The sequence below is a fragment of the Urocampus carinirostris genome, chromosome 4 (genome assembly GCF_059441175.1).
Source record: "Urocampus carinirostris isolate Australia breed hairy pipefish chromosome 4, RoL_Ucar_1.0, whole genome shotgun sequence".
In the NCBI taxonomy this organism is placed as follows: domain Eukaryota; kingdom Metazoa; phylum Chordata; class Actinopteri; order Syngnathiformes; family Syngnathidae; genus Urocampus; species Urocampus carinirostris.
In genome coordinates, this window is record NC_142352.1 from 30298107 (window position 1) to 30321199 (window position 23093).

The window sequence follows — 23093 nt, forward strand, 5'->3', positions numbered from 1 at the left end:
GATCAGCTAAAAACTGTAATAAAAGAAATATGGCCCAACAAAATTTACGCAACTGTAACGGACAATGCAGCAAATATAAAATCTGCATGGACCGAAATTAGGGAAGCCTATTCACACATTACACCCATTGGATGTTCAGCTCATGGGCTAAATCTACTTCTTGGGGACATAATGTCCACACCAACCCTACAAGCAATATACAGCAGGGCAAAAAAGATAGCAAAATTTGTCAGAAATAAACAAATAGTGTCTGCCACCTTCGCAGAGAAACAAAAGCAGAAAGGAAAACCCACTTCTTTAAAGTTCCCTGTCGTTACAAGGTGGGGTTCCACAGTGATTATGTACCAAAGTCTCCAGGATGGAAAATAGTCTCTGCAAGAAATGGCAATCATGGACTCTTTGGACATTGCGGGAGATATCAGAAAAACAATATTGGACAATGATATATTTTGGGCACGCATCACTTCCTGTTTGTCAATCCTAGAACCCATAACCAGTGCCATTGCACAAGTGGAGAGTGACAGTGCTCGCCTCTCCGATGTCTACAGGCTTTTTCATGACATAAAGCTGAAAATCATTGAGGCTCTACCAACTTCCCCCTTTCAGCGACAAGAGGAAAAGAAAATTCGAGACTATATTGAGAAACGACAACAAAATGTTGTCACACCTATTCACAAACTAGCATTCATGCTTGATCCACAGTTTCAGAACAGCAACTTACAGGATGATGATGATCATACAGAAGGCATAGCTCTCCAGGAAGAAGAAATCGGCAGGTGCTACACTAAAATAAGTAAATTGGCAGAACATCTCCATCTAGACCAAGGAAAAGTTTTGGCAAGCCTTGCCAAGTTTAGAGCTAAAGATGGCCTTTGGAAGGGAGAAGGGGTATGGGCTTCTGCTAAACATGTGTCGCCATCAACCTGGTGGAAGGGCCTATGTGGTACTGAAGCTGTCTCACCAATTGCAACAATTCTCCAAATTCCTCCCAGTTCGGCATCATCTGAACGCAACTGGTCTTTATTTGGCAATATCCACACCAAAACACGCAACAGACTAACGAATGACAGAACACAGATGCTGGTTTCTGTAAGGGCTAATCTTGGACTGTTTGAAGCCAGCTCTGATAACACTAGTCTCCTTGAGGAATCACACATAAATGAAGCCTATGACACAGACGATGAGGATGAAACGTCAGACATGGAAATGATGAACTAGTTACTAATAAGTGTTCTGGACCTGATAATTAAGCTACTACAGTTCTTAAGTCTTTTATTATGTCAAAATTTCATAATTTATTGTTAATTCAGCAAGTTATATAAGCGATGATTATGGTAGATTTGATGCAATTTTAGCAAAGTTAGATCTAATTATTTGTTGGGAATTTTCAAATAAACATTATATTTCACAAAAAGTTATTTTTTTCCGTGTTTTTTTTGTTCATTCTGCCAATTCTTATACTGTCAGCATTGCAGGTTTTAGACTTATGTGTATTATAAATCAAGACTTTATTAGCAATTGTTATTAATAAAACAAAAGACAAAGCAATACGTCCTGAATATTCCCAATATTTCCAGGAAAATTTCCCTAAATTGAAAATTCCGGGAATTTTGCAACCCTACATGGGATCAAACCTTTCTGTGTGGGGTTTGCATGTTCTCCCCGTGGTTGCGTGGGTTTCCTCCAGGCACTCCGGTTTCCTCCCACATTCCAAAAACATGCATGTCAGGTTAATTAGTCCAAATTGTCCCTAGGTGTGAATGAGCGAGTGAGTAGTGTCTGTGCCTTGCGACTGGCTGGCAACCAGTTCAGGGTGTCCCCTGCGACTGGCTGGCAACTACTTGAGGGTGTCCACTGCCCACTGCCCGAAGTTGGCTGGGATGGGCTCCAGCACCCGTGATCCTACTGAGGATAAGCGGTGCAGATAATGGATAGATGGATGGAAGCTTCTAGGGCCGCCCACTAGTCCCATTCCTTGTTTATGGTAAATGGACTGCATTTACGTATACAGACGCTCACCTACTTACGATTATTTGACTTACGTAAAATGGTGATACGAAAATTTTTTCGGGATATCGAAAAATATCCATACATTGCTGTAAGTTAGATTTTGTATTGTGCGCACCGTTTTCCGGGTACAGGACAGTACTGTAGTGCTTCTTTCCGCCGCTACCGGCGTGTGGGGCTGTGAGAGGTCACCAAGCATCCACCCGAAAGTAAAAAAAAAAAATCGCTTCCTCTCCCTACTTTGTGTGTAAACATTCTATACTGTCTATACTATCTCCAGAACGAACTTTGACATTTTTATTGTTTAATATCTAGTGCTTGCATTCAATATCGTTGGTGTAAAGAAGAGGCAAGCCGTTTCTTTTGAAATTAAAGAGGAATAAGAAAGATTGATGCGGTTGAGAAAATGGTCGAAACGCTTTTTTCGGCCACTTTTTACCACAGAAGAGGACCTCTTGAAGCGCATCTCCCAAAAGTAAGTCAAACTTAACTTTCTTTAACTTTATAGAGCATATTATTTTATTAAACATCATTACGAAACGATACAGGTTACTTATACAAGCCCTAAACATTTTTCTATAAACTTTAAACATACATTCCCTAGAAAATATAGCACTGGAGCAACTTAAGAACAAATTCAGCTTAAGAACGATCGTCCGGAATCCATCACGTTCGTAAGTAGGTCAGCGTCTGTATAGCCCTTTTCAAGTCACTAAAGACCTCCCAAAGCACTTTACAATGTGCTTTACACAGGTAATCACGCAACACACTGATAGTGTCATGTGACCAAAATTTGATTTTGTTTTGTCATCATCTAAGATGTTGTCTGGCAGTCGATTAATCTAACAATAAACAATAATGATGTTACGGTAGCTTACTGCTGAGCACAGTAATGTCAAACTCTAGGTTCTAGGGCCGGATCCAGACCACGAAAAGAATGTTAACTGTTTTTGCTTTTGTTTTTCAATATAAAAAGTGCAACAAATATAAACTGTAAATAACAACAAATATTAAAATAACAGCAGTAAACAATATAAAGTGAATTCAATTAATTAAATGGAAAAAAGATACAAAAGTAAAGATACAATAACGAAAGGAACAAAATATATAAAGTAAGAAAAAAATAAACTACATTTTTATATAAACACAATAACAATGAAAAAAAACACGGGAAATAAAATAAAAACATTTATAAACATACAAAAAAATATAGAAAAGTCAATTTTAACCTTATGCTCAATGAATTTAAAGTCTACCACACAGAATCCCCCAAAAATGCATATTGACCAATCATAAGAATCATCGAAGCAACCTGCTGTTGATTTGCTAATAGAGGCTAATAGAGACTCTTTATTCGTAAACTACACGAGACGGCAGAACCAATGACAGCAGCCCTGTCAAATATAAGGCTCACATTTTTCGCGACTTGGACCTCATTCGCCTTTTCTTTTGGCACATTAGGGAATACTGTATTTGTAATCGCTATCCAACTATATGCTAGTCGTTATTTTGAATGGTGACATGATCCGAAAAGACGTGAGGTAAACAACTCGGAGGAGAGCGGAGATTCCCGCCACCAAAAACAGTGTTCTGCAGCCAAAGTAAGGCACCGCTTTTGTCTGTCAGTAAAAGTAATGGTGTTGTAACGGGAAAAATCATTAGTTAGATCACCCCTTTACTGAAAGAATATTGCCATTACGTAATGTTGTTTTTATAACAGCTTTATTCCCAACACTGTATATCAGTCAGTCATTATTAACTTTAGTACACAGTTAGATGGTTATATGACATTAAAAAACATACACATAGAAAAAACGAAGGGGCAGGCGCTTTAGCGCCACCTTTTGTCAAACTGGACACATTATTCAACCTAGAAATGTTGGGAAATGATTTGACGTGACCTCCTGTTCAAGTTTCGTGTCTTTAAAGTCCGAAGAAGTGATGGCTATCTACTTCGTGTCACAGTTGTCCATGGCGCCCAATTGGCCCTGCCCGTTTGGCGCCAGCTGCGGCTCGTTGACTGATTGGCTTTCTCATATTTAAGCACAATGTTGCACCCGCAAGACGTGTGTTTTGACTCTGTCCGGTTTCCTGCTTGTGTTTCCTGGCCGGTATCGTTCCCGTCTATTTTATCCTGTTTAATATCGATCTCCAGTGTCTGGTAGCATTCCCTTCTAGTTTGTTCTGTATAATTTTGATCTCCAGTGTCTGGTATTGTTTCCGTATATCTCGCCCTGCTTGTTATCAGACTCCCGTCGCCAGTGCCTGATATCAATCATGTCTGTCCTGTCCTGTCCGGTATCGACCCCATCTGTTCGATATCTGCTCGTGCAATTGGTATCGATCTCGTCGGCCTCTGGCTTCCTGTCGTTTCAGGCCAGACTGCTGCCTTACATCTTCCACTCAATGATCGCTGAATCACTGGCATTTGGGTTAACGTGCATGACTGCCTCATTTCCCGTAAAATAAAGCTTGTGTGAGAAACGTCACGCATCTAGATCCTCCTCCTGTTCCGGTTCTTGACACTTCTCAAAAGTTTGATGATATTTAGCTGGGAAGATTGTGGCATGGGATCTATTTGTTAACGGGAAGCAGTTTTCTCACCACCATATAATGGAGGACTGGTCCTGTTATACGTAGAAATACATGTATAAGTACATAAATATCTACAAATATATGCTATATAAAAAAAAACAAATCACAATTAAAACACACAATACATACTGTGAGTGCCATTCTTTCATTTGTTTACAATATTTGTCATTTAGTCTTTCATTTTTTTTTGTCACAACACAATGTTATTCAAATGAGGGGGCGAGTCGAAGTGGCTGAGCTTTTCACCTATTGGTTGATTGACGAGTTTGCAGATCAACTGTAATGGCTTTACCACCAATCGTTGCAAAGCTCAGTCAAATTGACCCGCCCCCTCATGTGAATCACATTTTAGTGTGACACAATACACAAGAACATAATTGAAAAATTGAATGACAAAATGCGTTAACAAACAAAATGCATATATCGCATGTATTTAGGTTTTATTGTATTTCCCAGACTACAAAGCACATCTTAAAACCCCAAATTTGCCCGAAATTCGAAAGTGCGCCTTATAGACCGGAATCACGGTAGATAAAATCAAAAATGCATTATCACAATTTAATATTTCTACGTACATTAAAGATTTATGAAGAAATGAATTAATCTTAGTGGTGAAACCAGAATTCCTGATATTTGTATTTTATTTTGGACTTGGTTTGAAAGGGACAGTGTGCGATATTTGACCACTCGATGTGTCATTGTGGTGTTGTGTAACCGAAAACAAGTGCCAAAAAGCACAAGGAAGAATACAAACTACAGATACTGTACTCAAAGTGACCAAAACACATTATTTCACCTCACCTTATGGCCTAGCCTTTGGCAATAAAAGGAAAATGGAAAAGGAAAGGAAAGAAAGAAGAAAACAAGAGAGAAAAGGATGAAAAACCTAAAAGAAAACGGAAAAGAAAAGTAAGAAGAAAAAGGAAAAATGAGAAAAAACAAAAAGAGGAAAAGGGAAAATAGAAAAAAAGAAAGGAGAAAAGAGGTAATGGTTTATTTATGTGTTAATTTATTTCTATGGCATATATTTGTAAATTTTCATTTGTTTTTACACATATTTCTACAATTGGCCGGATTGGTCCTCCATAAATATTTCAGCCTAACGAGAAAGTAGGGAAGAGAGTAAAATGATGCCGGATAATCTCAGTATACCGAATCCAAAAGGAAGGGGCGCAATTTTTCTGTGTCTAGCTCTTTAAGAGAGAAGAGAAGGAGTGCGTCTGCGTGCGTGTGGGGGAGGGGTATCGGCTGGGGTGGAACAGTCCTGTAAATGAGTAGATAGAAGAGAGGTAGAAAGAGAAATATAGCAAGACGTCGAGGGGGGTGACCTGCAAAAAACCTAAACCCTCGTGTAAGTCGGAGAGGACAATGGAGACGATTATGATTCCCCTCCATCTCTTGACACCTTGAGGAGAGAGGCTCCTGTGCAGAGTGGCAAAGAGGAAGGAAGCAGGAGATGCTGGCACTCCACTTGGCTTCGGCCTAGGAGTCTGTGCCGTAACGATTCAACCGCTCGGATCAGAGAGCAGTGATTTTCTGGGCTGCGCTTCGGAGAAATTCAACCTTCCGCCGTTCCTAATCGTACTGGGAGAGACGCTCGGATCTCTGCTTCCTGTCTCAATCTCCCGGGATGCTGGAGCGGCTAATTGAGCCGAGCGCTGTCGTTTCTCCGTAGGCCTTCTGGAGCGTGGAGCGCCTCGTTGCACAACCGGGACCACCAGCCGCCGAGGGTGCAGGAAGCATCGGACGACTATGTCAGGCCCTGTTTTCCAGCACAGCCGGCGCCTATCTCCATGCCACTGAAGGTGTAGTCGGCATTCGTAACGAGAAAAGCGGACTTCACATTCAGAAGGAGAGGAAGTCACCTCCCTGCCACCTGATCAGGACGAGGCCTTCTCCCTACTTGCACCCTCTTTTCAAAAGCAGGCTTTTGCGTTTCTCTTTCTTCACATTCTAAGGATTTGCCTAAACCTGTTTCATGCATGTCCACTGGAGGCAGGTTTGACTTTGATGATGGGGGGTCGTATTGCGGAGGGTGGGAGCAGGGGAAAGCGCACGGCAGAGGGGTCTGCACGGGACCGCAGGGTCAGGGCGAGTACGCGGGGGCGTGGAGTCACGGCTTCGAGGTCCTGGGCGTGTACACGTGGCCCAGCGGGAACAGCTATCAGGGCACCTGGGCGCAGGGTAAGCGGCACGGGGTCGGAGTGGAGAGCAAGGGCCGCTGGGATTACAGAGGGGAGTGGACGCAAGGGTTCAAAGGTCGCTATGGGCAGCTGGAGAGCACAACCAGCGGCGCACGCTACGAGGGAACATGGAGCAACGGTCTCCAGGACGGATATGGGACTGAAACCTATTCTGATGGAGGTAAATCCGATTACGGGTATTTGAAATCCTTAAAAATGCTTGAATTATAGACTTGTGTTTTCAAGGGTGGAAAAATATTGAATTTTGGGTGAAGTGCTTGTAAATACCTGAAATTCTCGTTTCTCAACAAGCCTGCTTAGAAATGATGCAGACACTGCTCTCTGGTGGCATAATTTTGCCATTGCATTTCTTCTTCCCTCGTGGTTAACGGCAGCAGGCAATAGTTTGTATGGCATTGTCCTATGAAGCTTCATGGAATCCTATGGGTTGTACCCAAGAGGACAGCTGCCTGCTACACCTTAACAGTGTACTATGAAATGTGCATTAGTGCAAGGATTGCGTATCAATTATGGACTTTTATTATTGGCCATGCAAAAAAATGAAGGTAGCGTTTTCCAAGTATGAATTGTAATGGGAAGAACTTCCTGCAACTAAAAATGTAAGCTATATATGTTTACCCAACACCTATATGGGGAAAGATTTGTCTAAACAAACTCAAGTTCTAAATACAGACGCTACTTACGACCATTCGACTTCCGAAAAATGGTAGAAACACATTTTCAACATTTGCTCCTCATCCATCCTCTCCATGTGTCCAAACCAACAGAGTACTCCCTTAACCACACGCTTGCTCAGTTCCACTACTACTCCAGTTCTGTCCCTCACAATTTCATTTCCCAATCTATCCAATCTTGTCACTCCTAACATAGTCCTCAAACACTTCATCTCAAAAAGACTTCATTTCCTTCTCAAATCTGCATTCAGGCACCAAGTCTCTGCACCATACAACAAAGTCGGCACAATCACACTCTCATACAGTCCCCTCTTAACATCCATACTCATACTCTTGTTAGCACAAATCCTTTTTTTGAATGGCTGTAAAAAATTAAAAACATTTTGCAGTTTGGTCATTTTGAGTGTTTGTTGTTAGTATTCTTCCTTGCGCTTCTCAGCACTTGTTTTAGGTTTTACCACACCAGTGATTCCCAGAGCTGCTTTTTTGTTACTGATTAGTATGATGGCTGCCAGTTTGACTTGGATTTATAAAATAAAAACTTATGGCATTACTATGTTATTACTAAGTTATTATCTGGTTAATCAACGGAGTTAGGGTTAAATTCGCCTCAACCACTAAAATATAATTTTACTAAAAATTCACAATGACCCAGCACTGGTGATTTATTTTCAGAACCGGTCCACGGGTTATTCAGCTGCTTGGAGAGCGGCTGGCTAGTTGCACGCTAGAATCGCGTATCCTCAGATTGGTCCAGATCTCCGCGATTATTAAAATACAACCGTTTATAATTCAGTGGTTTCCCATGAGTTGAAGCTCCAGGTGATCTGCTTCATGGGTAATGGATCTATTGTTGGTGAGATACAGGCTTGGCAGGGCTGGTTTGTTATGTAACCATAGCAGTAAGCTAGACCTGCTGCATGGCTATTGCTTTCTCTGGCAACACTGCCTAAGTCCCTTCCCGGGCCCGATAACAATCCACGGAGTACCCGCTGGTGATCACCATTTAATTTTTGCTCTTCTGACTTTCCTCAGAGTCATATTTAATTGATGAATTTATTTTTAATGTAACGAGCTACTGAAACAATAGCGTTAGCATTTGCCGTGCTTTGCAGTTTAATTTGGGTGGACACTTTGACTTGTGAGCCTGCCAACCCTGGCTGTTTGACTGACAGTATACACCAGCCAGCACACACATTCATGTTCCCCGTGATAGCGTTTGTTGTGTGCGGTCTGCTGCAGAAGACAGTGCACGTTGATATCAACGACAAAGACAATTTAATTCAGAATTGGCAATCCTTTGAAACAGCGATTACTGAAGTGTAAAATAGCAAAGGGTCTCTGTATAACGAATGAAAATCCCCTTATGTAAAATTAACAGCTTCTGTACTGCTGTGACATGAATATAATGTAGGTCATAGAACCTCAGGAGGGCTGTGCCTTTATTATTAACTTTAAAAAAAACAGCTAATGTAAGTGGAAAGTAAGAGTCAACACAACATCACAGCTTCTGTGCCGCAAGGTTCCCATGGTAATGCAGCAACATTAGGTCAGGGTGTCACTAGAGACCACGGCATGGCTTGCATGAAGTCTAGTTGGCTTCTTGCTCCTCCCCTCTTTCCACCGTTCTTCTAATTTTGGCTCTTTTGTACAGTATGTGCTGCAATCCAGGCTCAGCAAAGGAGAGTGCTGGAGATCATAAAGTGATGGAGGACAGAACAGGCTCATGTCGTCCTGGGAGGGCTTTCTTCGCAAATAATTATTTAAAAATTCTCCAACTCCATAGTTCCGGACCAACTTTTTCAACTGGCGTGGCGCAACTCAAAAGCGGGTTGCGGACCCGTTCTCAGTGGGTTGCGGACCTTTGCAAAACTTATGTTAACAGTAGATGGCGCCAATACCCTCCAAATGCTAGTTGGCACTCACCAATTTACACAACCGAAGAAGACGGATCAAGTTCTTTTACACATCTTGAGCACGGCCAAAGATGAATACAGCAGGGAAGATATGAGCTATGGATTGTGTTATATTGAGGAAGGAGCTAATAGAAGCAGCTAATGAAGTGAAATGTTTTGGATTTCATTAAAAATGTAAAAAAATAAATAAAAAATGGAACAAAACACTACACAATACAGTGACATTTAACGGGCAAAAATACACGCTATCCCTATGATTTGACTACTAGATGTTGCTGTATTGTGCAGTGCAACCAAAAACGAGTGCCAATAAGTACAAGGAAGAATACAAAAAATGGAGACTCAAAGTGACCAAACTGCACAATTTTTCTTCAAATTTTTTTGCCCAGCTTTTCACAAGGTTTTTTAGGGTACCCGTAGCAGCAAAGTGGCCAAGAATTATATCAGCACTCTCCAAGAGAGGCTATTGTTCTGTCAAATACATGTAGATGATTTTTTTTACCACTTGGAGGCGCTAAATAATACACAGAGTCCCTTTAAAAGCCATTTTTTGTTTTGTTTTTTTCTTTTAGAAAAAAGCTTAATATATTATACGATCAGGTTTTAACTGCTAAATCTTTTCATGTTGTAAATTTGAGAAGTGGAAATGCGTTCTTGTTTCAGGTCATGGCTATTAATTAGGGGGACAGTGGGCAGTCAGACCAGTTGAGAACCACTGTTTTAAACTAGATGCAAGCAGAATAAAAACATCATATAAACACGCCAGCCCCAGTCTTCCACTAACGTGGACGACTGCTAACTGATGAATTCAGCATGCAAGAGCTGACACATTTTCAGTAAATCGAGGCACTTGGAAAAAAACAAAAAAAAAACAGAAAACCTCAGAGTCTTGAATCGGAGGCCTCGTCCATGCGCAGTCTTTCGCAGTTTTCAGCACCGTGGACAGCTCTGGTCGTGCTACGGACAATAAGACAAGAACCGTAAACGATAGCAGACCAGGGATCCCAAACAGCCAGTGTTGTGCCGAAAAATCGTGTGAAATGTTCCTCCTTCCGCAAACGTTACTAAAACTACTATAGTTTGGGGGGGAATGTATGTAACAGTGAAACACAAAGGATTGGCGCCATAAGGCTGTACTTGCCCTTGACACACCACAGGAAATGGTGCCCCTACGACCCTAGTGGTTAAAGGATCGAGCCAAACAACCATACCTTGTAGAAAATTACTTTTGAAGCATTTGAAAATATTCGTCTGTTTTATCCGTTTAGAATTGTACAGTTCCTTTCAGCGTGATAAGCTTTATTAGAGCACATAAAAGTTTTCAATGAATGTGATATTCGGTAGATCACTCTTATGAATCGCAGGTGAATAAAAATAAAAACAAATAATTTATGTGTCCACCGAGTAGAAAGAAAAGGTGGTGTCATTTCGCCAAAGTCAATATTTTCAATATGCTCAAAAGCGATTTCTACTAGATATAAAGTATCTATCTATCTATCTACAAGGTGCAAATGCTTCGTGCTTTATTGCTCTATTGCCAAAAGAAAAATGGATACAAAGTTATCTTAGTAGCGTTTGTGCGAGGGGGTAAATTTTACGCTGAAGGAGCGTTTTTTGGCACAACCCAGGCCCGCGGACCAGAATAGGAATGCACAGGAAAAAAACGTGTTTCATTATTTTTTCTGTTCATAATTCTTTCTGACACCGCTACAGTCACACCGAACTTGAACTGGGCCCTGGACTTCTCCATTACCTTTCATTTCATGTAGTTTTCTTGATGATGGTGATTATTATGATAATGATGAAAACAATGATAATGATGATGAGTACGATGAAGAAAATGATGAAGATAATGATGATGTTAGGGTTTGCTGGTGGTGGTCCCAAATGCAGGGAAGCCAGTCATCCTCAGGCAGAGGGTACCCTGAACTGGTTGCCAGGCAGTCGCAGAGCTCACGGAGAACATACAACCATTCATACGTTCTTTCATACCAAGGGACAATTTGGACCCACAGATAAACCTGGCATGCATGTTGTTGGAATATGAGAGGAAACCCCAGCAAGCAGAGGCAGAACATGCAGACTCCACTCGAAAGGAGGACAGGGGATTGCTGGATTTCAGCCCTGGACCTATGCTGTCGTACTAACCACTCATCCACCTCACCGGACCTAAGATACAATAAGATTAATATGAAATTCGTATATAAAAGAAGAGAAAGAGTACAAGTAAGCAGGTGTGGAGAGATTAGGCACAGATATCTACAGTTCCACATCTTGTTGGCGCTCTGGTGTAAAGTTGAGTGCCAGAGACAGACAGATGATGGCGATGATGATAACAAAGTCGAGGGTGATAATGATTAGAATGATGATGATGGTGGTGCTGATTATGATTATCATAGTGTTCATAAAGGTGATGATGATTATTTTAGCATCCCAATGCTGCCATACGCACAAATAAATGTATAAATAAACACATACAAATATATCCCATATGAAAATTTGTATACATAAGTAAATCACGTAATACCTACTGTAAATAGGTATTACGTGATTTAGGTATTATAAATGCAATTGAACTCAACAGAACAGAGTAGCTTCAATACTATTAGAAAATATTACACAGTACAACAAATCTGTAGTTTTTATAAGACCATGGTCTTGTTAATTGTCCGATTGATCTAATATCGTCATATCAGCCACCTTAATATCCAAGTGATAGTTTCCTTCCTTCCAGATGTTCCATGCTTTTAGGATTAGCTACTTCTCTGCATCCTGTTTGTGTGACCTAATTGGAATTAATGTATGATATAATGTAATTGGGACACGGTCTACATACTAAATATATACAGATCTAACTGAACAGTGGTCCGCTGAGAAAACAAGATTACAGATCGTCCTTTTTCTTTTTTCTTCTATTCTTCGCTGTGCAATCAAAACAGCGTTTATCCATCCCATTTACCGCAGCAAATATCAGTGTGTCTCAGGGTGGTCACAACCGAAAAGTGGCCCATACCTGTTTTTTTTAGGTCGCGGGCCCATGCCCTGGCAAAATAATGCTAAAGCAAAACAAAAAAACTGAGGGTCAATTACAGTAGATGGCAAGGAAGAATCCATCATTTTATGTATGTGCATGTTGAGTCTGTAGAAAATGGCTAAAGCTCCTGACTTGAATCGTTGTATCATTAAAAAAACGCAGCTAACTGATGGAAGATTATTAGTGAATGTCATTTTGCATTTGTTGGCCATTTTGTTGTCAAGAACCTACGTTAGCTGATGAAGAAGAAAAGTGGAAAAACACATATTAGTACAGCAAATGGTGGTCTTTTATTTGGCACGGTCTGGTCGTAGAGCGTGGCCGGGGGAGCGTGGGACACTAACTCGTCCTTCAAATAGTCCGCTAGGCTGAGAAGATAGGCGTCCACAAGCGGTTCCGCGTTCCAATTGCTTTGGCTCGCTAGTGTCCGGAAATCGATGGAGTAGTCGGCAATCGTGCGCCTCCCCTGGCGCATGTTCATGAGCGAGCGGGAGGCGTCGGCCGAAGAGGAGCCCGTATCGAACACCTTCAGCATTTCTTGGGCCAGAAGGTCGAACGATGAGCATGTCGCCAAACCCCGTTCAAATTCGTCTGTTCCCCAAAGACGAGCCCTCCCAGACAGGTGGTTAATTGTGAAGGCCACTTTGGCCGCTTCGAACGCGAAGTTACGGGGTTGCAAGTCGAAAATAAGCCGACAGTTCACCAGGAAAGCGCGAACATGGGCAGGATCGCCACAACATTTTTCCGGAGCGCCCACCTGCGGCTCCGCCGTTTCGATGGCGGGAGCATTCACGAGCGGGAGGGTCGGGGCTTGCGGCGGCACGGCAGACAGAGAATTACCGGGCGGCGGGACCGATGCTTGCAGCTGACGAGCGAGAATCTCTGTGAGAGCATCCAACTTTGCTTGCTGGCGCTGAAGCATTTCTTGTTGCTGCCGGAGAAGTCGGAGAATGGCGGACACGTCACCCGACATCCGTCGGAGCTCCGCCTCAGTCCGATGCGACTGCTGCATGGCTCCTTTCTCCAATCGGTGCTTGTGAGAAACGTTCGCTGGGCCCTTTTCTGGTCAAACCGTTCTGTCACGAACCAGAATGGAATCCCGGACCCAATTGTGTTCGTTTAAAAGGAATCTTTATTGGATTGAGCTGACAGAGCTTGCTTTGGAAGCCGAGGCCCCGTCCAACGCTAGCAGCGTTGGACGGAATGGCAACTCCGTGACAGGTAGGCAGAATCGATACAGCTAGCGGGCAGGTCGATGGCCAGGACAGGAGAGTAGATCGTAAACATGGGACAGAAACAGGTAGAAACAGGAGGCAGGCAGGAATCAAGCAGGAGAAGTCTTTGGTACTGGTAATCTGGCGAAACACACAGAGAGAAACAAGTACAGTCTGACACTCCCCTCTGGGTGCTGACAGCTTAAGAGGGGAGTGCCAGCCAATCAGAGAGTGCGCTCCTGCGCGCCAAACGATTGCCCCGGGTGTCTTCATTTTGGCAATCATGACACAAGGTGCTTTGGTCAGACCAAAATGGAACCTTTTGGCCAGAATGCAAAGTGTTATGTTTGGCTTAAGAGTAACACTGCACATCACTCTGAAAACACCATCCCCACTGCCAAGCATGGTGACAGCATCATGTTCTGGGGTTGCTTTTGTTCAGCAAGGACTGAGAAGATCATTAGAGTCGATGGGACGAATGATGGGGCAAATACAGGGGGATTCTGACGGGAGATCTTTCAGAGTCTGCAAGAGACCTGAGAATGGGATGCAGGTTCACCTTCCAACAGGACAATGATCCTAAACAGAAATCTAAATCTACAATGGAGTGGTTTGAAACCAATAATTATAAAGTGTTAGAATTGCCAAGCCAAAGTCCAGATCTCAGTCTGACAGTGCATTTGTGGAAAGATCTGAAAAATGCTTTGCATAGACTATCACCATCAAACCTTAAGGAACTTGAGCTGTTTTGTAAGGAAAAATTGGTAAATATTCCTGTTTCAAAATGTGCAAAACCTATACAAACATACCCCAAAAGACTTGTTGCTATGATTAAAGTAAAATGAGTATAAACAAAGTATTAACTCATAGGGAGCAACACCTACTTTTCCATGTTTTACTTGTTATCACAATATACAATGTTGAATCAATTTGGTTTCTTTTCAGAATTGTGTCTCACATTCTTAGAAAACATTTAGATTTTTATATCTATAAGTTCAAAGCCTGGAAAACACTGTATTGAGGGGAAGGAGACAGAGGAAGAGTCTACAGAGAAATATGAACGAGAGTGCAGCATGTTTTTTCTTATTTGTAATTGTAGTAAATCCTCTTTTCTCTGTCCGGACCAGGAACCTACCAGGGCCAGTGGCTTGGTGGAATGCGTCACGGATACGGTGTGCGGCAGAGCGTCCCATACGGCATGGCGGCAGTCATCCTTTTCCCGCTACGAACGTCCATAAACTCCCTCCGTTCTGAGCACAGCCACGGGCCGCCGGCCACCCTCGAAGATGGCACGGCCAACGCGCCCGCAGATGGGGTGGCAGCGAGGCTGGCCGGCAGCCCCGTGGGCCGGGGGGGCTTCGCCCTAACGGCTCCGAGCGAAGCCGAGCGCCAGAGGAAGAGGAAAGGCCGCTTCAGGCAGTCCATCCTCAGCGGCCTCAAGTTAAGGCGCTCGGAATCCAAAAACTCCCTCGCCAGTCAACTGAGCAAGCAAAGTTCCTTCTGCAGTGAGGCAGGCATGAGTATGGTCAGCTCGGCCGCGTCCGACATCCATTCCAATGCGAGTGAGAATGAACAGAGCGCCCCTGTGGATGCTACCGTGACCGAAATGTACGCAGGCGAGTGGAGGAGCGATCACAGGGCGGGTTGGGGCGTGGGCCGACGCTCGGACGGCCTCCACTACGCCGGCGAGTGGGCGGGAAACAAAAGACACGGGTACGGTTGCACCACCTTTCCTGATGGCACCAAAGAGGAAGGCAAGTACAAGCAGAACGTGCTGGTGAGCGGCAAGCGCAAGAATCTAATTCCGCTGAGGGCCAGCAAAATTCGAGAGAAGGTGGACAGAGCTGTCGAAGCGGCCGACAAGGCTGCGGAAATTTCCAAGCAGAAAGCTGAGATTGCCATGTCAAGGTAATACTGAGATGCCTCGCTACTTTGTGCTTGTGAATGGCTAAACAGTTAAAGATCCATTCTATTGCCAACAAAGTTGGACCTCTCCACTTGCTAAACCTGCTTAGGACCTATATGCGGGTCTTTGGCGCCCCTTAGTGGCTCCATTGTGCTTTTCGAAAATGTTTGATATACGGTTTCTGTAGGACATAATCGTTTCGTAAATGCACATGTTGGTGGCAAAACTAAGTGGATTAATTCATAAAGTTGTGCAATAAAACAGCAAAATTAGTTTTAAGATTATAATTCAACAGTACAGGAGTTGTTTGTAAAAATTGTTTATAAAGTTCAGTACTTTTGTTTGTTAAACAAATACTCGAGCCTGTGAGTTGGGTTTGCGCGTGAGTAATAAATACATAATTAAATAAATTAATACGTAAAGGCTTCTTCTTTTCATGGGGGTTTCTGCCCCCATTAACTGCTCTAACTGAGGTAATACTGTACTTCTGCTGTACCAGCCCTGGGCACTTTGGTCCCTGAGGGCCACAGTTTCTGCACAAAATGGTGTTTGCAATCTTTTTAAAATTAGATATCTTAACCCTTTAATGCTCCGAAGGCTTGCTGGTGGGCCGCCGGACTTATACGAGCCTGTATGACGTCACCAGTCATCGAAATACCTTATGCCACATATTATTAGAAAGCTTAAACTTTTACATTTTTGATAATACAAGTTTATGAGACAATGGTGGGACAAATTAGGCCCTAGTAGCCTGCCTGAGACTTTCAATAATATGGGAAACATTGTTATGGGTGAAAGGGCTATCATGTTATTACTACGTTGTTAAATAAGCTTAGAAGTTAAGTCAACCACTAACACACCATGTCAGTCAGAAATCCAATTTCCTAGACGATCACAATGACCCATTACCGGTGAGCTATTGTCAGAACCTGCTGGCAGGCTACTCAGGTGTTCTTAGGGAGCTACCTGGTGATAGCAGGTACCATGTTGGAGACCCCTGGTGAAGAAAATACAACGTATAGGCATGTCAGTCCATTTTCAGTTCATCAAAGAATTGAAGTCAGAACAGCACAGTTATCTATCTATCTCTGAATTCTAAAGCCAACAAAGGGAATGTTTTCCATTTTTTGCGCAGAATGAGCCACGCTCGTGGAAAGGCTGAGGTGGCCGAGGGAGTTGCACGGAAGGCCACGGAAGAATGCCGACTTTCACGGATAGCTGCCAAAGAACTCTCACCCTCCTTTCACATCTATGGAAATGGTGAGTTGTCGTTGCTAGATCAAAACACTCAGAAGTCCCAATGAATATTGTTTCCTTACCAATAAATCTATTTTAACTCTGTTATATTTACTATAAAATTAGGAAATGAATCATTTATATAAGCCACGTTCTATTATTCACGGCTGTTGAACTCAGTTTGGGTATGGCTCAGACTTTATGTTCTGAGGCAGGCTGGATACTTAAAAAAAATGTTCACTCCAAATATTTCGCTTTGTTTTTCGGTATTTTGCTTTTTAATTTAGCCTACATTGGTAACCAACCCAACATGTTATGATCATGTACCACTAGAGATTATTTTATAAACACATTTATTTCCAAACAATGGACAAAAAAGATTTTCATGTCAGTTGAGTGAATGAAATTTTAAACCTGAACCACTTCACCACGCTATAAACCCTCAACACTGCTCTCTAGCGGCCGAAGAGACCATTGGGTTTGCATTTATTTTGCAAAAAAACTACAAAAAAACTTTGATAGAAATGGCAGTACGGCGGCGCAGTGGTTAGCGCTTGTGCGGCACAGTTCATGTCATGGGAACCTGTCGTGGGTTCAAATCCAGCTCCAGACTTTCTGTGCGGAGTTTGTATGTTCTCCCCGTGCTTGTGTGGGTTTCCTCCGGGCACTCCGGTTTCCTCCCACATTCCAAAGACATGCATTTCAGGTGAATTGGCCGGTCCAAATTGTCCCTAGGTGTGAATGAGCGAATGAGTTGTCTGTCCCTGTGTGCCCTGCGATTGGCTGGCAACCAGTTCAGGGTGTCCCCTGCCCACTGCCCGATGATTGCTGGGATGGGCTCCAGCCCCCCGCAACCCTACTGAGGATAAGCGGTACGGCTAATGAGATGAGATGAGATGAGACCTTGAGACTCACTTTTTCTATACTTGGAAATTTATGACTGGGCGGAATAAATCATCCAACAGGCCAGTTCTTATGTTTGTCATGCTTGATTTATCGGATGGTAGACGTACTCCATGGCTTGACATCATTTGGAAATATAATGGGCAAAAAAAGAACTCCAATTAATAAAACATGCAAAAATTACACAATTTTAAACTTAAAACGAATTTACCTAGGGTAGATCTGTCAAATTTTGGAAAATCCTAAACACAGAGTGTATGTTTGACCTTCATAATAGCCCCCATAAATAATTCTGCCCTGTTTCTTAGTTTTGGGGTGTCCAATGGCTCAGGAGGTAGTGAGTTTTTTTTTGGTCACAGGTTCGATTCTCAGACATTCCCACTCATCCGAGTTAAATGTCAATGTGTCCTTGGGTATGACATTGAACCACTAATGCCTCCTATATGCATTCTGTGGCGTGGCTCACTCTGCTTCCTGTGTGTGTGTGTGTGCGGGGAATGGGTAAAGTATGAAGTGTATTGTAAAGTGCTTTGAGAGTCCACGGTGGCTGGTAAAGCGCTATATAAGTAGAGTCCATTTACCATTTAAAACTCTTTTTGAAATAAATTATGTCTTTGATTAATGCTTGCGCAATCGGTCCATAATGTTGAGACGCACCCCTCCCTCCTCCCGCCGTAAACGCAAAAAATTATGTGTGAATGCTTGTCTTGCAAAGTCTGTGTGTTGTCGGTACAGATGAAAGACCGCATCAGTTCCTGATGCAGTGTGCATTACACCTGAGGATACGCCCCTTTTCACAAAATCAGGTCGGGGGAGCCTCGAGGCTTCTCCCTAGTCAGGCGCCCTCTGCATTACTGACCTACTGGAAGCAATTGTTAGAGGAAATGAACCCATAATATATATTTATGAATTGTTGCGTTATAAAAATTAAATTCCTATGGTGAGTTCTGCGAGACAAGGAAAAGTACATCACAGGAGAGGTGCATGCAAGATAGACAGACAAGAATAAACCAAAGTTTGTTTCTTTTGCAAGTTACACTTTACAGTGTACTGTTGGAACTTTTTTCCAAAGTTATAGTATTGAGGTGATTGAAATTAACAAAGAAAATGTGAAAAAAGGGACGAGCAATTGTTGCACAGTGAGCCCATCTTAAAGTGATACCGGCGTAACTATGTTTCTAATTCCTAGGAGAGTCATTCTCTTACCCTCCTCAAATAATTGGAAGGGGGAGGAGTAGGTTAAACAATATTAATGGAGTAGGTGAAAGTGGAAGTAATGGGATTGGGTCAAAGGATTCATTAATCATACATTTGCTAAAGTAAAATTAAAAAGTTCTGTTAGGTAAAACACCCCGGAAAAGTACCTTTTAAAAAGTTTCTCAAGTGTAAGTAAAGGAGTAAGTGCAACTCATATCATTGGGCTCAGATAACCGATCATTGTTCACATGCTTTCTCAAGCTAAGCCGTGATTGGTCAAATGAAAGACGCAAAATAGATGCCTACAATTATAATAAAATAGGGTGGGTCGTTCTGTTTCACTCAGACTAAACAGGCACAATTATAAATCAAATCCCTGTTTTGCACTAGAGGGAGCACTATTTTTATTGAATAAAATGATAGAAATTGAAGCTCTTGGTTGACTTCTGTTAAAGAAATTTAGTTACCTAGCATTAGTATAAATATAAACTATGTGGAAAAGTGTCAGTGAAGTGAAACATTTTTGTAAATGAATGGAGTGAATGTATATTTTGTTTTGTTTACACTGGCTGATGTACTCGCACACATTTTTTACAAGATGACTTCATCGGTATTATCATCCAATCATTCTCCTAGGGCTTGAATGTCAGAAGTCCCAGAACCAGAACGTCAAGGACAAGGAAGTCATCTCCACCGGAACAGGCAGTCCTGAGCTCTGTACTCCAGATTCAACGCCGCCTGTTATAACACCCGACCTCAGCCCTGCCCTGAGCGTGCCCTTCTGTCCGATTCGTAGCCCACCCAATAACGTCCATCGTCCCAGAAACACTTGCTTCATGAGGCAGAGCGCTGTGGATGATCAGGGCGTGTCAGAGATCCAGGTGCTGGTTGAGTCGCGGGGTATAGACCTGCTCAAAGGGGGCGCTAACAACTGGGCAGATGATGTGTACCCGGATCGAGGTTGCAGCAGCCGCTCCACAACACCCTCTTTGCTGGAAGAGCAGGAAGGGCAGGTTAATGGCCACGATCCAATTCCTTTAACCAACCACAAGCTCCACAAGAAATCCATCTCCAATTACAAGGTCCGGGAGCATGCATCTTCCCGTAGATCATGGGAGCATTCTGCATCCAACCAAAAGTTCTCTAAGCATGCCACTTCCAATCACAGGTCAAGAGATTGTACGTCATCCAATCACAAAACATGGGATCATTCTTCCAGCAATCACAAGGCCTGTGAGCATGCCTCTTCTAACTACAGGCAGGTGCCCATCTTATCCAATCACAATACCTTGGAGCAGAACCTATCCAATCACATGACTTCTGAGCATGCTTCTCCTAATCACGACTCCCAAAATTATATCTCCTCAAACCACAGCCCAAATGACCACGTTGCCTCCAGCTACAACTTTCGAGAGCATGTCTTCTCGAAACACCACCTTCAGCAGCACAACCCCCCTAACCATAAGCTTAACGAGCATGCTGTAATTGACCAAAGGCATGATGGCCTCACAGAGGGTTGGACTGCAGAAAGCACCCTTAGGTGGAGCCCCGCCCATTCGCGCCTCACACAGCACGACGAGGAAAGGATGAATGAATACGCAGGGGACTTGAGGCTTCAGTGTCCGGGATCGCAGATCTTCGAAGGCCTGGGCCAGGAATCGCCGGTCCCTAAGAACAACAGGGTGCGTTCCAGAGGCCTGAGACCGGTGAGAGAGGGATCTGTGGACTCTGTCCAGATGTTGGACAATTTGAGCACAGGGACAGACCAAGATGATTGGCCGTTACATCGAGACCTCGCCCTCTCTGTGCCGCTGCAGTCTCAGCCCATCACTCTTGAACAAGAAGGAGAGCTCCTCGCCCTCAAATCAAACTCAGTAAGTCTGGTTAGGGGTTTTAGGATCGCAACAGAATGTGCATTTATAATAGATATGACCCATAGATTATTACAATGTCTTTCAGTATGCCATGCCAGTAGTGTGTCAATGAGACCTTGTCTGGTCTAGTAAAACAAAAGTATTAGTGGCTTAAGGATTTCTGCTACAATGTTAGAATTAGAGTAAAATAAGGAGAAATGTTTGCATTGGGTATTATACACTGTATAATGTTGTTTTTCCATTCTTCCATTTTTCAGGGCTCCAGCTCCATTCTAGTGGTGATGGTCATCTTACTCAATATTGGAGTAGCTGTTCTTTTCATTCATTTTTTTATTTAATTTAACACAGGTATGATTGATTAAATGACTTATTAATCACAGCAGTATGTTATATTATCAATTTTTGAGATAGACATTCTGCTTACTCCACTGTAGATCCAACCCTGAATGGAGGATACAGAGCCTTAGTGAGGAGGCCCAGTCAATCTCTGCATGAACACCATCCCTCCTAATCCTTTCTTTTGAGCTTGCAATCATTAAAACATGATTGAATTAGAATTGCAGTAAAGTGAAGATCGCAGCTTTTTCTTGATTGTGGCATTTAAGGGCACATTTGCATGGGTGTCCATTGCATACTGTTAAATGGACGGTCACAGGCAGATTTGGTCGATTTTTTCCACCACTGGTAATCATTTCACATGCTGAATAAGAACATGGAACTCTCACTACCGGTACATGAAAACAAATATTTTCATCTTTTCTTTTTTGCATCATTTCCACTTATTCCACCGATTGCACTATGCGCAACATACAGAACTATGCTGCAAGAGTAGATCCATTTAAAGGGCTTAGCCATTATTGTATATTTATTTATTTGTGTATTTATTTATTCATTTAATCCAAACCCACTTGAGACTTTTGCATGAAGCTGTGTGGGATGTCAAAATGCATTCCCAATCCCTTTAACTTAACTCATTTGTCTTTTTTGGGCTCCATTCTGGTGATCCTGATTTCTTGCACTTGTTTAAGGTCATCAAATTTCACTTAATAAAATATTTGCATCCTGGAAAAGTGAGGGGGGGGGGCACAAATGATTTGTAACTTTTTTTTACAACACTGAAATGCTCCAAGACCCAAATTTATACTCAAGAGGCATTGTTGGCAAATGAATTTGTATGTCATTATTCGTCAATACTCCTTACATTTGATGACAGTCACGTGGCAACGTAACATGACATACTGTATTTAACTTACTTCCTATGAACAGCCTCCAGACTGTTATGTTACGATCACTATTTATGCTACGATTTGTGTACCTGTGATTATATTTCCTGTTCAACACCAGAGAGAATACAGAGTTCCTCATACTAATTTAATTCCCCCACTTAATTTCTGATCAAACGCTCGATGATGCTCGCCCCGATACGAGGGGGGGGGGGATAACATTCGACACATCTCACTCTATAACCCCCTTAACCACGAATGGCATGCACTGTTTTGACTCTGTCTCTTAGTCAACCTTTGGAACACTCAAAATGGGAAGGTGGGGTTTCTACTGTGTCATTCCCTGACACTTCTGGGCCGGATGAGATTTTTCCGCATGTTTGTTCAGCCTGCTCAATCTGGTGTCACTTTGTAAAGTCTCTCCTTCTCGTCTCTTTTATTAAGTAACACGCGAGACCTGGAGAGCCGTGTCAAATAAATGCTAGCTTTTAACTCTCAGTGGATATTTAAAAATGTCCCCAGTTGATGAATGGTATGAAAACAAACTCTACTATTCTATGTTTTATACTTGGCACCCAGTGGCATCATCATGTTGTGAAATAATTGCATGCCTGAGCATGCTGTTTCTTACGCTTTGGTTTATGAGGTTGTTAAAGTGGAGGAGACAATAAAATGTTTTAAATACTAAGCATGTCATGACTTGGGATTGTGACTTGTGGTCTGTGTTTTTAAGCAAATTGTGTTCATTAAAGCTGGAAAATAAACATACTGTCAGAACCAGAACAGGAGGAGGACCCAGGTGCGTAACGTTTCTCACACAAGCTTTATTTTACGGGAAATGGGGCAGTCATGCACGTTAACACAAACGCCAGTGATTCGGCGATCGCTGGGCGGAGGAAGTAAGGCAGATGTCTGGCGTGGAACAACAGGAAGCCAGAGGCCGGCGAGATCGATACCAGTTACACAAGCAGATACCGGACAGAAGGGATCGATACTGGGCAGGATGGGACAGACAGGATTGATATCAGATTCAGGAGACTGGAGACTGATATCACACAGGACGAGATAGACGGGGATGATACCCAATACTGGAGATTGTAGCAAGGTAAC

The 23093-nt window shown here is 42.7% G+C and overlaps 1 protein-coding gene across 1 annotated transcript; it reads left to right on the plus strand.

Moving 5' to 3' along the window:
- The first annotated feature begins 5896 nt into the window (after window positions 1-5896).
- On the plus strand, window positions 5897-22665 carry jph3a (junctophilin 3a). Its single transcript, XM_088334133.1, has 6 exons — window positions 5897-6966; window positions 14772-15552; window positions 16686-16810; window positions 19523-20760; window positions 21018-21108; window positions 21195-22665. Exons 1-5 carry the CDS (start codon window positions 6585-6587, stop codon window positions 21096-21098), a joined length of 2607 nt encoding a protein of 868 aa, XP_088190259.1. The 5' UTR covers window positions 5897-6584; the 3' UTR covers window positions 21099-21108; window positions 21195-22665.
- The last annotated feature ends 428 nt before the right edge of the window (window positions 22666-23093 follow it).